Source organism: Nicrophorus vespilloides, unplaced genomic scaffold (genome assembly GCF_001412225.1).
Source record: "Nicrophorus vespilloides isolate i.1.1-1 unplaced genomic scaffold, Nicve_v1.0, whole genome shotgun sequence".
Classification (NCBI taxonomy): domain Eukaryota; kingdom Metazoa; phylum Arthropoda; class Insecta; order Coleoptera; family Silphidae; genus Nicrophorus; species Nicrophorus vespilloides.
In genome coordinates this window covers 96,247-112,253 of record NW_017100081.1, presented here as the reverse complement: position 1 = coordinate 112,253, position 16,007 = coordinate 96,247, and the positions used below count along the sequence as shown (strand labels likewise).

The 16,007-nt window shown below is 37.4% G+C and overlaps 1 protein-coding gene across 5 annotated transcripts in view; it reads left to right on the top strand.

Annotated features, from left to right (window-relative positions):
- LOC108566946 (caskin-2) overlaps positions 1-16,007 on the top strand; it is a 209,636-nt gene that overhangs the window by 178,478 nt on the left and 15,151 nt on the right. For 2 of the 5 annotated variants that reach the window (XM_017927096.1, XM_017927095.1), the window contains exon 1: positions 9,952-10,198. The exons of 2 other annotated variants lie outside the window; for them this stretch is intronic. Coding sequence is in view for 1 of the 3 variants with exons in the window: in XM_017927098.1 (XP_017782587.1) it covers positions 4,651-4,669 (19 nt within the window). In the remaining 2 variants the exon portion in view is untranslated. Of the gene's footprint in view, positions 1-4,584; positions 4,670-9,951; positions 10,199-16,007 lie in introns of those variants that run through there. One more of the 5 variants, XM_017927098.1, reaches the window with a different exon arrangement.

The window sequence follows — 16,007 nt, the reverse complement described above, 5'->3', positions numbered from 1 at the left end:
ATCCGATTGATAAAATACGATCTAATTATGGGATTTCTCTGAATTTTCCCTAATGGCCAACAAAAAAAGGAGATCCACAATGGTTGTGATGAAAAAATCCTGTCTCGTCCGGGATTAATTAGGAAATGCGTATGGAAATGTACGAGGATGAGGGGTGGAGAAGGTTGTGTACAGAGAGAGTGAGAGGAACCGCCGCCCCTGGAGTGTGGGGGAGTTTCAAGTGCTGCCAGTATTTAAGAATTACGGTTCAGTGTACGTCCGCCCCGCAAAACAGTGCACTTGAAAAATAATAATAATAGGAAGAGTGCTCCTGGCGCACAGGAGAGGAACAAAAGCTCTGGTGAAATATTAAGATTAAAGGGCCTGTCGCCTACCACCGGGCTTTAATCTTCTCACCAGCCACCCCCGCAAGTGCAACCCCTCGTTCGGATGCGGAAAATTAGAAATTGAAAAATTCGCCACTGTTTTTCGTTTTTCTTTTTGCAGCTCTTCTTCTGTTATTTTCCTCCCTTCGTAATTTATGAATTACAGCGTGAAGTTTACAAGCTTAAAAACTTCACAATTCATATTCATCTTTGTTAATGCCAGTTTTTCATTTCGTCCAACTACTTATAAATCAGTATAACTTAAATAATTACTTTGACGATGTTAATCTTGATTTTACACATTTCCGGCTGACAAGAGTATGAATTCTTAAGTTAGTTGATACTCAACGTTAGGGTCATTTTTAGTTTGAGAGTATTGATATTGTAGATTTAATGTTGTGGATATATAAAGATTATTTAGCTATTATTTCACTTTCTATCTTTTTGTTATAACGTGGTTTATTAATGAATCATTTGAAAATTAGATAAAGAAAAGCAATGATTGCATCAATTTTAGAGATATGGAATATTAGTTTTTCGGATAGGAAAAATACAGACAAAGATAAAGGAAAACGAGTACTACAAATTTAAAAAGTAAGAAATAAATATAATAAATTTAATTCGTTGGCATTATATAGAACATCTTTTCTTTCAAAAATATACACTAGTATTTTCACTTTTCCAATTGTAATGAAATAAAAGTTTCATTTCAAAGAATTTTAGTTGCAATCTCAAAGGCATTAATAATTGATGACCGGATTTTTATGCGCTTTACGTGTCTCAATCGGCGATATTAGGAATCGCTCGTTGTAAAAATTTCATGTGGAAAATGAGCTTTGAGGCTGTAGTGCTTTCGAATTCGATCTTATTGTTTTTATGCTGAAGTAAACGTCGAATACTGCAGGAAGTAAAAGTGTGCCTGTGCGAGAGATAGAGAGGAAAAGTCGACAGCGGAATCAACAATTTAAGCGACTGCAGCAATTCCCGACGCCAGTAGCTTCTTGTGTAGTAGCAGCAATTTATTCCTAACATCGTAAAATCCTCCATTGGCGCACAGCAACGTGTTCACACACATACACATCACTCGCATGTGTGGATGTGTACAGCTATACATAGATACGACCTATACATATACTCGTGTAAAGAAGTGACGCTAGCCGAGATATTGACAGTTTTACATTCAATATAGAGACGTGACATACAAAGTGTATTCGGGCAGAGCAACTAATTGGCAATTTCCGATAGGCGCGTCTAATAGTTACCAGGTTATATAGGGCTACCCTAATAGGGTCACTCACCGTCGATTTTCGAAGCGGCGATTCCCAATCTTTCAGCAGCCCCACCTTTATCCATGATCGTCAAAATACATATTTGTTCTGGCATTCATAATCGATCCACCTGAAGTCCTGAAATATTCGGGAAATCCTGAGCCATCATTCCATTAACCGCAACTCGCATGCACGACAACGAACATCTGGTTTACTACCGGATATTAAATCCCAATTTATTGATCCTACCTGAAATTTGTAATACTGGCACCAGAATTTCGTGATTTTCCTGATCTTTGTTAGTACATTATTATGATATATTTAATAAACAAGCTTAACAGCAACTATAATGTTTTATTACCTTGTTTCACTATGTTTGTTCTTTACATATCATGCAGAAAATATATTTATTAACAAAGAATTTACTGTCTCTATATTGTCACATAAACCATTAATCGAAATAATGTATTCATCAAATATCTTAGTAAACTCAAAGCTTGTCGTATCCATTTACAGTCAAAAGCAGCAGTTGTCGGTAATTCGCTGACCACTATTGTACATTTATCCTGGCTATAGAACCTGACAGATCTCCTACATCTGGCGCCCGACGTAAGGCGGGGTTGTATCAAGTAACGAAAATGGATGTGTTAATATGTTCAGAAAATGCTACGCTTTGCAAATTTTATGGTATCATTTCGGTAACATTTTCAGACCACCCTTGAGTTATTTTAGTACTACTTGTGCATAATGTTTTCCTAACAGAAAGCTTGTCATAATGAAAAACCCGATCTATTTTAAACTTAATTTGCATATACAAAATTATTAAAGCAGTAGTTATTATTATGTGAAGACTTCAGATAAATTGAGAGAAAATCTTTAACAAATATAATTACTTTATAAAGAAATGAAAATGTGTATATGCCGTAGAGATCAACTGCTTCTACAGATGTAAGCGTGGTGAAGCATTCTTTCAAATCGGAAGAAACGAGATTAGATAGTTGTCGGACAATTACTTGCTACATTATGACGTGAGAAATTAAGATGCTGTTATCGCGTTTGATAGGCGTCGAACGAATGTTATGTAAGGAGAACCTTGGAAGACAATCGCAAGGTAAAGGGAAATGCGATTTTTTTTTCCATGCCGGGGAACTCTGAAATATAATTAATTATAAGTACATGCGTCTGATTATTGCGAAGATAGAGGCGTATTTATTACGCTAGGTTGCACATGGCGGCGTGGCCGGCCTTAGTTATCGCAGATGCATGGAGTATGCACGAGCCTGTCTGCTTGGAAAAGAAGTGAGCTAGATAAGGAATTGTGGAAACTCGCTCAATTTTGCACGAACAGAGCCTAAGTCTATACGCGATAGAAAGAGAGGAGTTGTGATCACGGAGAGCGAGAGGATTTCGTAAGGAAGGAACAAATAGAGTGGTGCAGTGTTGTGTTGTTCTGTGGTATGGTGTGCTGCTGCACAGGCATAGATTATCTCCTAATCGGAGTTAATAATTATTGGCCGGCATTGAATATACGAACCTGTTGTTCCTATGCGAAGAGCTGGTTATTATTTTTTGCGCAGGATTTGCATAAAATCCCCGGAGGAGAGTCGATGGACGCGCGCGCCAAGGCCAAGACCAGAAACTTGGTGAGGTTCCTCATCATCCATGTAACGATGACGAGAAAGAACATTGAAATATCAGTCTCTGGAGGGTGAAGTGAAATTGATACAGTCGTAATGCATTCGGAAATTGGCCGGATTACTTTTCCATTCTGAGCAATTTTATAGCAATCCGATGATCATCGGCGTTCGGAAGGAATCTTGAAAGGTTGGATTATCAAAATCCACGGTGCAGAAATAACTTTTCTCTTGCTTCCACATACACATAGAGCCCTACCGAATTGCTGTACTTTAGCAGAGCACGGGCGGATTACAGTTTCACATTGTGGATAAAAATAAGTTTCATTTATGGATGCTCGCGTTCTCCTGAGTTGTTTTTTCTTCTTCTTGCTTTTTGGAAGAAGAAAGCGAGTAAATAATGTGCGTATCAGTTGTTTGCTTTTGTATGGTGAAACGCGAGATAAAACTGTGTGATGCAGCGAGGAAAGCCCGAATAAACAATCTTATCACATTTATTACTCGGAAAAAAATAGAGACGAAGAGTGGTTTGACCCATAATCAGTAATATTGGGCCTCAGTACGTTCGAGTAGTTGGAAGGTGTCGTTACCAATATAATCGACATGAGTTTTTGCCCGTAAGTGGAACTGCATTCTAGCCGACTTGATACACTTTAACCCATTAAACACAGCCGAGGGGGTATCCATTTCTCCAGCTACTTCAGTAGTAATAGCGGAAATCCTAGGGGTTATATTTTAAGTCAAGTGTTACACGTATATATAGATCTTATTTATTGTGGCGGATATAAGGTTGTTTGGAGCAGACAGAGTCACTATATCATACACACATTGGTGTCGAGTGGTGTTAGTGGCAGATTTATATTTATCTCCATCGGCAAGATCGTGTTTGTCTATGATCAACGGTACCAAACCGGAAGCCGGAAAAAATCTCCTCCATCTCGCCCACATCAAGACCGGGCACCTACATTCAATTACATTATTATACAGCATACATAATAATACTTTGATGGAGCGAAAATAAATGGATTGCGTTCGGAAAGTTGTAAAAAAAAGTTAGTTTGCGAAGTGGTCTTTGCGGAAGTGCAGCTTTTTTATTGCTCCTTCCGGTGATTTGCTACGGAGGGCTTAATTAAGCGCACGTCCGCAACAGACGCGCACTCGTAAAAAAGGACCTCTTATCCAAAAATTAATTAAAATAATACAATGGAAACAAAGAAAGCAAACATCTTTTTCCTCTGCGTCTGAAGGGATTCAAAACAACCCTCCGACACAAAAAGTAAACAAATCTTTAAATGTATTTCTTTCTCTTTGTTCTAGGTAAGTGAAGCATAATTGGCAAAAGTCACCAAAAAAACACCCCCTCAGCAGAGCACCCTGTAAACAATGAAATTCCGCATGAATCGTAAGTGAAACTTCCTTTTTTTCTTCTGTTCCATTCGTATTTTGCAGTCGGTCGATATTTCGTAAATACATAAACCCGGCCGTTTACAATCCCTTTTTATTATGATGAAAAACATTGCGTGTTTATGTTATCTTCTACGCTTTTAGCCACCATCAAAAGTTTTATATTCGCGCAATGAAACTTTGTTGCTTCCCCTCAACAGGAAAATGGATTTCCCGCAGTTATTATTATTATTTCACCATCTCGATGCTGTACAGTTTGCATTCGGTTTGACACAATGGGCCGGAAATCGGGATGGGATGCCTAAGTTTAGTTTGGGAAAGTTTCCACCACCTATTATTAAATCTCTGGAACTGCGCGAAGAAACAGATCGCTTTGTATTGGAAACGATTATTCCGACGACGCAAATAGACAAGTTTTTGTTTGAGTCTCGCTCGAAATTTATGGACTTTATTAAACGGCTTGTGACGAGACATCCTCCTCCGGCGACGTTTCCGGTGTAATTTCAAAATTGACAGTAACATATTTACCGATTCGGCCGTTTTGGCAGAGGCATTATTCTTGTCGCGGAAAACACTATATCACATTCGCGTACAAACATCGAAATAAGAATAAAAAAAGGGGGAATATTTCAGCGCTGAAATATTTGTGTATCTTACTGTAGATAAAAAAAATATGCGTGAAGGAGGAAACGTAATTTGGGTTTTCGGGATATTCAAGCCTCGGGCTCTCGGGTTAGTTGAATTAGCATTGAAATTAATTTGGAATAAGTAACATCCGGTGGGGGAGGTCGCCCGTTTCGGATCGAATATTATTAAATTTTCATTAGGCGAACATCAAAGGGGGGTACTGCGGGATGGGAGGGTAGGTTATGGGACGGCAGTCATCTCGCAAATCCAGGAAGCAGCAAGATATCATCGACGAGCGACGTAAATTATAAATTACTAACTCGGTTATTAGATATTACGGGGGGTGGTGTGAAAACCGTTGCTCTGCTTCGTCAATATTGAAGGATCCACCCGACACTCAGCACATTTTGCCACCCCTCCGATGATGTCGAGCACGTGCATATAATATATACACCATGACGAGATCCTAACTTAGTCCACCCTCATAAGTGGATTCTTTTTAACTCCCTGCTATTATGAATAAGCGATAAGAATGTGTATTGGTCATTTTTGTAACACATTCTCTTGTCCTTGTATATATGTTTTTTTTTAATTTCGTTACAAGGGTTGGTCAGCCTTTTGCATAACACTTTTTTTTTCCTGTTGACGTTTCACCCCTCCTTTTGGTCGGCACATTAGGGGATTGGTTGCGGCCGCTAAATCATGCACCGACTCCGACGATGAATATTTCATATTCGCACGGAAACATTTCGTATTCCGGGTCGAGTCAAAACGTGCACCGGAAGTCCGGAAAAGCTCCGGATACTAAGCCATACCCTCTCCTCCTGCTCCCTCCATACATTTAGCGCGCGTTTAATTTAATATTTCAAAGAAATCCTTTCAAGAGGAAGCCAGAGCAATTTCATGTTTCAATAAATGGTTTCGATTTCGTTCAGGTTTCACTCAGACTTTCTCTCAATAACACTTAGTTATCAACTGAACTCATTTTAACAAACTACCCTAACTTCGGATCGAATATTTCATATAAATCTGTTAATTGACTATTGAGTATCCATAGTAGTCTTGTAGAAAGTTAAATATTTCTGTTGATATGTCTCAAATCAACAATAAATTAAACATTATATAATTTTAATTAGACATTCTAAAATGTACATTTCGATTTATAGTATTTTCTAACTTCTTAACATGAAATATATTTGCAAATATGTTATTAAATTAGACGAGTCTTTAATTATAATTTATCTTAAAGATTAAATTTGTTTCAAATGTGTTCAATGTAAATAACAAAAATATATAAAAGAGCATTTAAATCGTATTACCAAAAAGAAGAGTAAAAGTACGTAAAGCGAGGAGTGGCTGTAATAATAGAGGCTGTAAATATTCTATGCTAGTTGCACATATTTGTTATTCGCATCGCTCTGGTCCCTCGTTTATTGTTAAACTCCCATTGCTATAAAATATTTTATGGTGTTACATTTGGACCAGCACCGCCATTTTTTGTCGAATCAAAAAAAAATAACCAAAGCATCGCCTGGGAATCGGTAATTGGCGGATTATATGGGTGATATTATATATAATTTACGGTCACGACGTTTCAACATTTTATTTATATTCGCGTCTCCCCATATTTCATGGTCGTAATTACTCGTTAAAATTCAAGTGGGTGAAGCCCCATATCGTCCATAATTTAGTCCAGTTACACAGGAGGGGACAATATTTTAACAGTGGTTTTTGCATCATTGCATCGCGTCGAGCAGTTTAGAAGCTGTGGACATTTTAGGATTTTCTTGAAACGGTTGCATCGCGGCGTTCGCAGAGTGCAACAACCGCTGCAAACGGTCAATTATCTCCAATAAATGTTTAATGAGAGCGAGTGTGCACCTTTTCAATACACGGGCATCTTTTATTCATCTTGTCTCCACGTTCCAATGGAGAGGAAGGATTCCGACATTTCTCGTTTTCGCGTCGCAATCCGTCAGCAGACCATGTTTGCAAGCATTTGTTGGATGCCGTGACCGAGACGACGGGACCTGGTCTCTCATCCTCTTCTTCTCCTCGACATGTTAGACATTGTGTTATTTAGTGTTTCTACACACTAAACGTGTTCATATCAGCTTCTTCATATCATCCGAAACCGAGACGAGACGCGGAAATTAGATTCACGAGAAGTCGCGCGCACCTGTTAGGATGCCATATGGCTCCCCAAATAGATTATATTCATTAAATTTAATTTCCTTCCTTGATGAAACCATCAGAGATGCATCAATGATCGCTTTATTAGCATTGAGGCACAATTGCTTCATCTGCTTTACTTCTATCATTAATTTATGTATTTTCTCCGTCGTAACTGAATATTACTACAGACCGAATGTGCTAGATTAATTAGACGAGTTTGCTTTACCAATTAGTATTTGTGAGATGAGTTTTGCACAACTATTTATTATAATATCGAAGGACCTTCTCTGACCCTTCCTACTCAGCATCATAAATAACTCTTCAATAGGGTCAGCTGTGGGATATGCTTGAACCCTTGTCGACCAAAAAGGACTATACAATAGTTTTATTTTATGTAGTTCTTCTCCTGAAATTATAATTATTTTTTATAATGTAGATATCAAAATATATTTTTGCAAATGTCACCGATTATATTGTTATTGTTTTTACTATTGTAATGTTTACTACATATTATTATTAAAAATATTTCATTTCAATATAAATAAAAATATATAATGTGATTTTCTCACATAGATTGAATACCATTTTCGTTGGAAATAATGTCTTGAACTGAATTTATTTTTGCTTAAGTAGCATATAACTGAATGTTTCTATTATTAGTAAATTGTCATCAATGTTTGGAGAACAGTCCACTTAAAATACAAATGGATTTGAACATAATAAACATAGATTAAATGAGTGTAACGTCTAGATTATATAGAAATATCTGCTACTTTAGATAACGAGATATGTTTACGTTAAACGCCATCTGCTTATTGTTGCTAGATTTTGTGGTTTATGAATCCGTTTGTCGGCTTAGCGTTTGTAACATACTGTACACTACACCGTGCCGTCTAGGTACTACTATTTGAGAAATGCATCGTTGTTGGTTATTCAAATTAACAACACCTGAACGTGATCGAAATTTGAGTGAGCGTTCTTCGGTTGCGCAATCCGCTCTTCACATGCAGGCATGCACGCCAGCCTAGTGCGTTCTTTTTCAGTTGCATTTCATAACCAGTTTTTTAGCCCGTTCGAAATGAACAAAGAGAGAAGAAAGAGTGATCTCTTCTTCTGCGCCGCAGTCGGGTGATGAAACGAATGCAGGTTTCCGGGAATCTAATCTCACACAAAATGGCTGTCGTACACCTCACCTGCAGCACGTAAAACGCTCCCTTTTATCGCGCGCGGTTTTATTTAGATTGTGATATCACAACCGAATCTTTACCGAGAATGGAGAGCAGCTCGTGCTATCCTATCCTCCACATGGAGAGGCCATCCCCAGGTAGAGTGAGGAAAAGCGAGCGTTTGACTTTTCAATTGACATATATAGCATATTTTTTTTCAGTATCATTTCAGGGGCTCTGACCTTTCTGTTGATTTAAGGCCCCGGGAAAATAACGTTTGTGTACAATGCAATGACCTTTAAGTTTTCGAGCACCGTAATATTATTTATATATCGCACTGGTAAATACGCATACACACGTTTTCATTCGCAACACCAGGAGTGAGATACGTTTACTGCGTCTCTAAAGAATTAGCGAGGAGAAAGCCTTTTTGTTTCTCCTTTCGCTCAATTACAAAACTTGAAATTGATACGTCGCTGATCATTCAATAGTTATTGGTTATATATTCATATAAATAAAAAGTATCATTGTGGGTGGTCGCATCTTCTTTCTTTCAGTCCTCGCCTTTTATTTTATTCTGTTCTTCAATACTTCGCTTTCATTTAGCAAAGTAGATTTCTCTCGGGTTAAAAGGACGACGACGGCTGAAAGAGGAGAGGAGAGACTACGAAGGTTACAGGATTTATACGTAAGCTGCAATCTTATTTGATTAATGGTATAATCTCGGGGATTGCACAAAAGGCAGAAGAAGAGAGGACGCTGTAGAAAGTGCTCACATATATGCATATAAAGATGTTACTGTCTACTTTGCGGGAATGGGATGCATGCACCTCAATTGGCTCTTTATAAGATTGCAATCAACCCACACCGAAAACCACTCTATCACAATAGTCTTCTTTTGTCTTTGCGCTGAATTCGGTGAAATTGATTCCCGTGGAAATTGGTGAAAGTACGCAATTCTTTCCTCGCATGACTCATTGTATCCTATAAAAATGAGCGCGTAATGTTTTTGATTGATCTATGCAGTTTTATGTGATCTCGTAAATATAGAAATACATTCATGGTAATACGCCATGTCAGTCAGTATGCGGCAACTTCCTCCCCACCGATTAGCGTTTCAGTCGAATGGCAAACTCTTAGATTTTTCCCCTAATCCCCTGCCATCCAGGACACTCTCAATCCGTCTGGAAGAGTAAAGTAGTAGCAGAGCGACTAGTGTGAATCATACAGAGCCATTGTGTAACCTTTAATTGCCAGCAGCACTGGCCTCTTGGCGTTTTGTTTGGTGCGCGTTTCAACGAGACGGCGGAGACTTTAGTGCAGCAAGAGCAGTTCAGTCGCGCCTCTCCTTTCGCGTGGTGCTCTCGTGCTTCACGTCTTCGTAGCTCGCGCTTTGTATATTTGTATACACACATCTGTGCATTTCCACCTGGATGACCTGAAAATCGGAACTTGAATCAACGCATCCAATCAATACGTACCATCGATACATTGGAAATATTGAAATGGTACTTTTCCCAACCACCCAGACCCAAGGAAAACGCTAATTTTCACTCGTGGTAATTGCTTTCATCAGTATCTGAGAACATTAAGTTATTTCCACGTGTGGTTTCACATCTTGTTACATCAATTAAAGTTCATCGTGCGCTGTGGAACTTTAATTGGAAATTATTTGGCTGCCCAAATACCTAATTAACATAATATACATTTCTGCTCAGCAATAATTAAATTTATGACGCAGATGAAAGAAGTTTCATATTTCCATACCAATTGCAAATCAATAGCCATAAAACAGTAATCCTAGAATCATTTAAATAAACTATTTTTGAAATATATATTCAACCATAAATGACTTAATATTATCTTATAATATAATAACTATAAAATATATTTTATTTCTCAAACGAAAGTAATAAAATAAATTCAATTATAGAAAAACACTATAAACAGCAATTCAAGATGTGAATGTATAAATGAAATTAATTCTATTCATACGCATGTTCGTATAGGTTATCGACCTTAGGTACTTCGCTGCTATTTATTGTCGTTACATAAAATAATTCCTAAGAAATAATACACACAGATTTTAAGTTTTAAATCTAAGTTTCTGCACCAAAACGTTGCTTGCAGTTAAAATTAGATTTCATAGAGTTAGTCATTTAAATTTAGATTTTGCATTTACTCGTGACGAGTAGAGCTTTTCAATTAATTATTTCCTTATTCACAGGGTAAACATTACACATACATGTAATTATTTTTATCAGCATTTTTTCGCGCAGTTTCATTTTCTCTTTCGATTCCGGGCTGGCTTTCACTCGAAGTGAAATTGAAATATTTCAGTCGAATTGGACTAATTAAACTGAAGGTCCATTATGCAACGGTGCAGAGCAGAAGGCTGCGTTGCTGATTTTAATTGTCTTTTCGCCTTTTTCGGAGTGCGCTTGCACACGCGATTTGGGAAGGGTTAAGAAGAGAAGAAAAGAAAAGAAAAGAAACGCTTTGTAATTATTGTTTGTTGATGTTGTATGGGTGGTTATGCAGGATGAAATTTATGAACGGAAACGTTTCGCTTTTCGCAATGCGCATTCGGAATTGTGGGAGGAAGTTTCAAAATGCATCGCGTTTGTTAAATCATGCATATTAATGCGAGAGGCGTCGCCGGGAGATTAGTAATATTTCTGATTATAAACCTGACACTGTGTTTTACTGTGCGAAAGCCGATGGATCATGATGATGCGTTCCGGCTATATGAATCATGTGATTTACATTTCATTAGTTGAGGTAAATTGTTGTTGCAGTTGCGTACGAAAATGCATAGAAAAGGAAGGAGCTCGACGTTCCGGTTTCAGGCGCTGCGGTTTTGTGCAATACATAAACACAGGTGCCTGAAAATAAATCCCAGAAAGTAAATACTTCGGCTTCGTGTAAATAGCGAAAACGCAGGCAGTTAAATTCTATAAATATTATACGAAGAGCGAACAATTTTTTTTATAGTAAAATAAAGAGTATTTGTACAACCCAATTGCGCTTCTTGCGTCTGGGTTTGCCGGATCGAAGGATTCTGGAAAGTGGAGTGATTATGAAAGTGCGGCTATTTTTAAGTTTGTTCGATTTGCAATCTGGTTTTGATGTGAACTGTGTTGTCGGGCTTGTTAAATAATTATTCTCCCTGATTGTCCGCGTGGGTGCTTCGCGCGACTCCCATCCCATCGCAAAAAACCCAATGCTTTTCAATCAAGTTGGATGGTAATAAGCATTAGCAGAACCGAAGTTTTTTTCTTCTCCGCAATCTTTACTTAATTTTCTTGCTGTGGTCGGTGGTGGTGATGGCTTTTTTCTTATTTTCCTGGGACGGAGAGAGAGAAGAGAGAGAAATGAAGGCGCGCGCCCAACCAAGAGAGAGTTAACAGGTGGGCGAATTCCTTCAGTATTCGTCTTGTTGCTTTGCAATTCACGTGGGTTTCGGGATACCAACTCATATCTTGGCTCGGGCCGCATTTTACAATAGTCGCGGCCGCGACGCCAGATGAACGTTCCACCCCAATTTGCACCTGAGCGCCAAAAAATCACAACCACCTACCACCCCTAAACTGTGCACGACCCCGGCAATAAACCCACCGCGAAGTTTCGCCACCCTTGTGCGATCCCTAAGTGCCCCTTTTATTGTTCTCCCTCGTTCGAGTGTAGGTGTGTCTCGTATATTGTTTTTTCTTTTTGATATCCAGCTCTTAAGCGAGAGAAAGAGACGAAAAAACAGTCGGACCATAAATTTGTCTGCCTCAAGAGACGCCGTTGAAATAACGCTCATTAACATCTCCAGAAATATAAGACCGCAATGGTAAGGGGACGAAGGAAGCATACAGAACAAGAAAACACAAAGCGAGCAAAACGAAAACAAACGAAAAAAAAATGGCCGACGGTTTGGTTAATTTACCTTGTTGAACTTTTAAACACGTGCTGTGGCTGCGCTAAATTTAGAGGTCCCAGCCCTTTTGGAGGAGAACGACGGCTGCTGCGCATTTAAATAAATTCACCCGTGGAAGACCGCCTCTCTATTTATACTTGATTAAAGTTTCTATCGGAAATGGGTCGTCCAAGATATTGCGTGGAGAAGACGAAGGGGCGGCGCGGGTGGCTCAGGAACACCTCGCTCGCCCATCGGGGAGTCTTTTCCTTTAATCAATCATAAAAGGCAATAAATCACCGCCGGCTTCACGCGCCAGACGTTAAAATTCTCCATTTAATTTATTAACGCGCCCAACCCCCGTGAAATCGCCATTACATTATCAGCAAACCCACCCACAATTATTTTGTTTTACCATTTACACTAAATTACTATATTTAAACTATAATTAACAATTATTGACAGTACTACTAATTACAGTAGTAGTTTGTACACCTAACAGACATATTTATATATTTCCATATCACGTCAACATAATTGAACAAATAAATTTCATAATAATACTATTATAATCTACTTGTGTTAATACAAGTTTCAGTGTAAGACCTACTATTCTTTAATTTATATCAGATCCTTTGATTTATTTAAAAACTAATATCATCAGGATTCAGTAATGTTAAGTATCCAACTTAACTGCTACAAAAAAAAAACAAATTTATGTCTGGATATACGGTTAACGAATTTAGTGCGTTGATGAAAACTCGTATATCTTCGGTCGTAAATTGCAACCAAAATGTAAAATTTAAAACCATTAAAATTCAATCAACACGCAAAATGTTTCATTTTCGTATAAACAGAAGATGCAATAAATGGAAGATAAGAGTAGTATTAATAGAATTCAAGTTCAACTGCACACGCAATTCTATATAGTAAATAATTTAATTAAAATTTGTTTTTAAATTATTTCATTTAATAAAATATGCAAGTCTCTGGAAACTTAAATAATAAGATCGAACGTGGGTATTCTTGATGGACCATTACATTTTAATTATACAATCCAAGTGAACTGTTTCAAGAAATTATAGGTTCTTAACCTTCTGCGTGTGCGTTCCAAGGTGGTCCATGAAATTTAATTCATATTATTTATTTATTTTTTAACTGGTAAATGAAAAGTTTCTACTTAAAATAATAACTAAGTTTGTTTTTGTAAGGAGATTCCTAATTACATTTTTACTATAATCATAATTGAATTATTATTAAAATTAATAGATTACAAGTTTATTTTTCTTTAAGTTTCAAGAATGTTAACGCTTTGTAATTGAATCAGAATTTCTATTTTATTTACTGAGAATTTCAATATTTCTTCTATTTTCAAGTTCTATTTAAATTTATGCTAAAGTTTTATAATCATTTATATTAATAGATTTCCAAAAATCTACAATATTATTAAAAAAAAACAATTGTAGGAGTTTATTTTTAAATTGTTAAATAAGTCGATTGTTTCTGATTCGAAATACAAAGATTACCATTTAGTATCAATAAAGCACAGATGTTTCACGCGTGGGATGGTCACGTTGTACCGTGAAATTTCAATTAACCACGATTCTTTCGTTCATCTGGTAATAGATTTCTTTCCTTTAATAAATATTAAAATAATTTCAGGCAATAAATTAAACTACACGCTGATTTAATAGTGTTTTGTTCAGAGTCCCCATTGTATCATTGTGATGTAAATTGTGTACGCGTTGTTTGCGTGTGGGCCGTTGAAGAGTGGCGGCGGCGGCCGCAGGAGCGGCGGTGGTTGCTGCTGCTGCGACCGAACACAGCAGCTTTTAAATTGTGAATATTAATTACAACTGCGCTTGTATTGCGCGTTATCAACAATTTGATAACGACCGAAATTGGGCAGAAATGAACCCTCTGGAACAATAGGTAGTAACTTGAGGGATGTTTGGGCGTAGTACGAGTGCGAGGGTGGTGCCATCAAGAGACCACACAAAACGTCGCCCGACGCATTATCCTCTCTTTTCACAGCGCATCCTCGTAAATTACTACACATGTTTCCTAGAGACGGCCGCTTATATATTTAGAAACCAATTAGTAATATTTTAAGAGAGCACTTACTTCCTGTAATTTCAGAGCTAAACCTTGTTGTATTCTGTTTACCCTTATTTCCCCGTAAAAATAGACGGACCAAAACAACAGAAATGCATGGATTTATCAATGGTCGAATATTGTTAACATATGGTGCCTGAATAGTTTAATGTGGTGTTTCATAATTTCTACTTTATGGTATCCGACTACCGGTAGCTTACATAATCGCATATACTTATATTGAAATGATAGAATGGTTATAAATTTCTTACTTCTTTTAAGCTTTAAAACGCAGCATTTAATATGGTAAAGTGTCGATGCTTAGATTTTTCTTTTGCCGGCCGGCACACAATGATTGCTGAATATTTAAATTGTCAATTGTACGAGGAACTAAATATATTAGTAGTCAAGTGTATATTATCATAAACATCACCTAGCCTTGTTGGAGATTTTCGCATAATTTCCGCCCAACAAACGAATATTACTTCACATCTTCCTTGAGTCACAAACTAACAGCGCTTACCCAACTTTGTGAACAATGATGGATTATTTTTCAAAGCGCATATGCATTGAGAGAATTGTAACTATTTAGGTCATTCGATCAAACATAGGTTTGGATGTCATTTTGACATTATCTAGATTATCGTAAATAATGTTGGATGGAAACTATTATTAATTGATTTTATGGAAATAGAAGAATCAATGATGCAATAAATACCGTTATTTCTGCTGATCGAGCGCGATTGCTGTGCAATTGGTATAAATAAAAACCCAAACAGGAGGTGAACACGAAATGCACGCAGGTTTTTTGGGTTGATTAATGCGGTCAGCGCTTATTTCGTTATCAATTTGCGGATGAGTGATGTTTTGCGGATAATTGGAACAGGGAATTTGTTTTCGATCGCAAATTAACGTTCGTTTTGGAATGGGCTTGTCATAAATTGTATATTCATCATGCGGCAAGTCAGCCGCCAACCTTTCTGGTGGATTAAAAATAGTCTCTTTCCGCTCTTCGCCTCCGTCAAAATACGGGACAAAAAAAGGATGTAAAAAAGTAAACGAAGATAGAGGAGATGAAACTGAAACTACTTTCGAAGATGAAGAGCATTTATTTTAAAAATGGGCGGTTTTATTTTAAACCTCATCCCTCAAATGTCATTAGGGTAATATTTTAATGAGGTTCCAGTAAATGACAATCGCAGTCCATCATAATTTGGTAGAAAATTAGGTATGAAAAAGACAAATTCCCGAAGCGTCTGTAATGACTGCACGGAAAGGATGTTTATAACTTAATCTTCTTTTAATAAGCGCAGCCACACGTGGAAATACTTGCAGATGAATTAAAAAAAAGCAAAAATAATTCTTACACA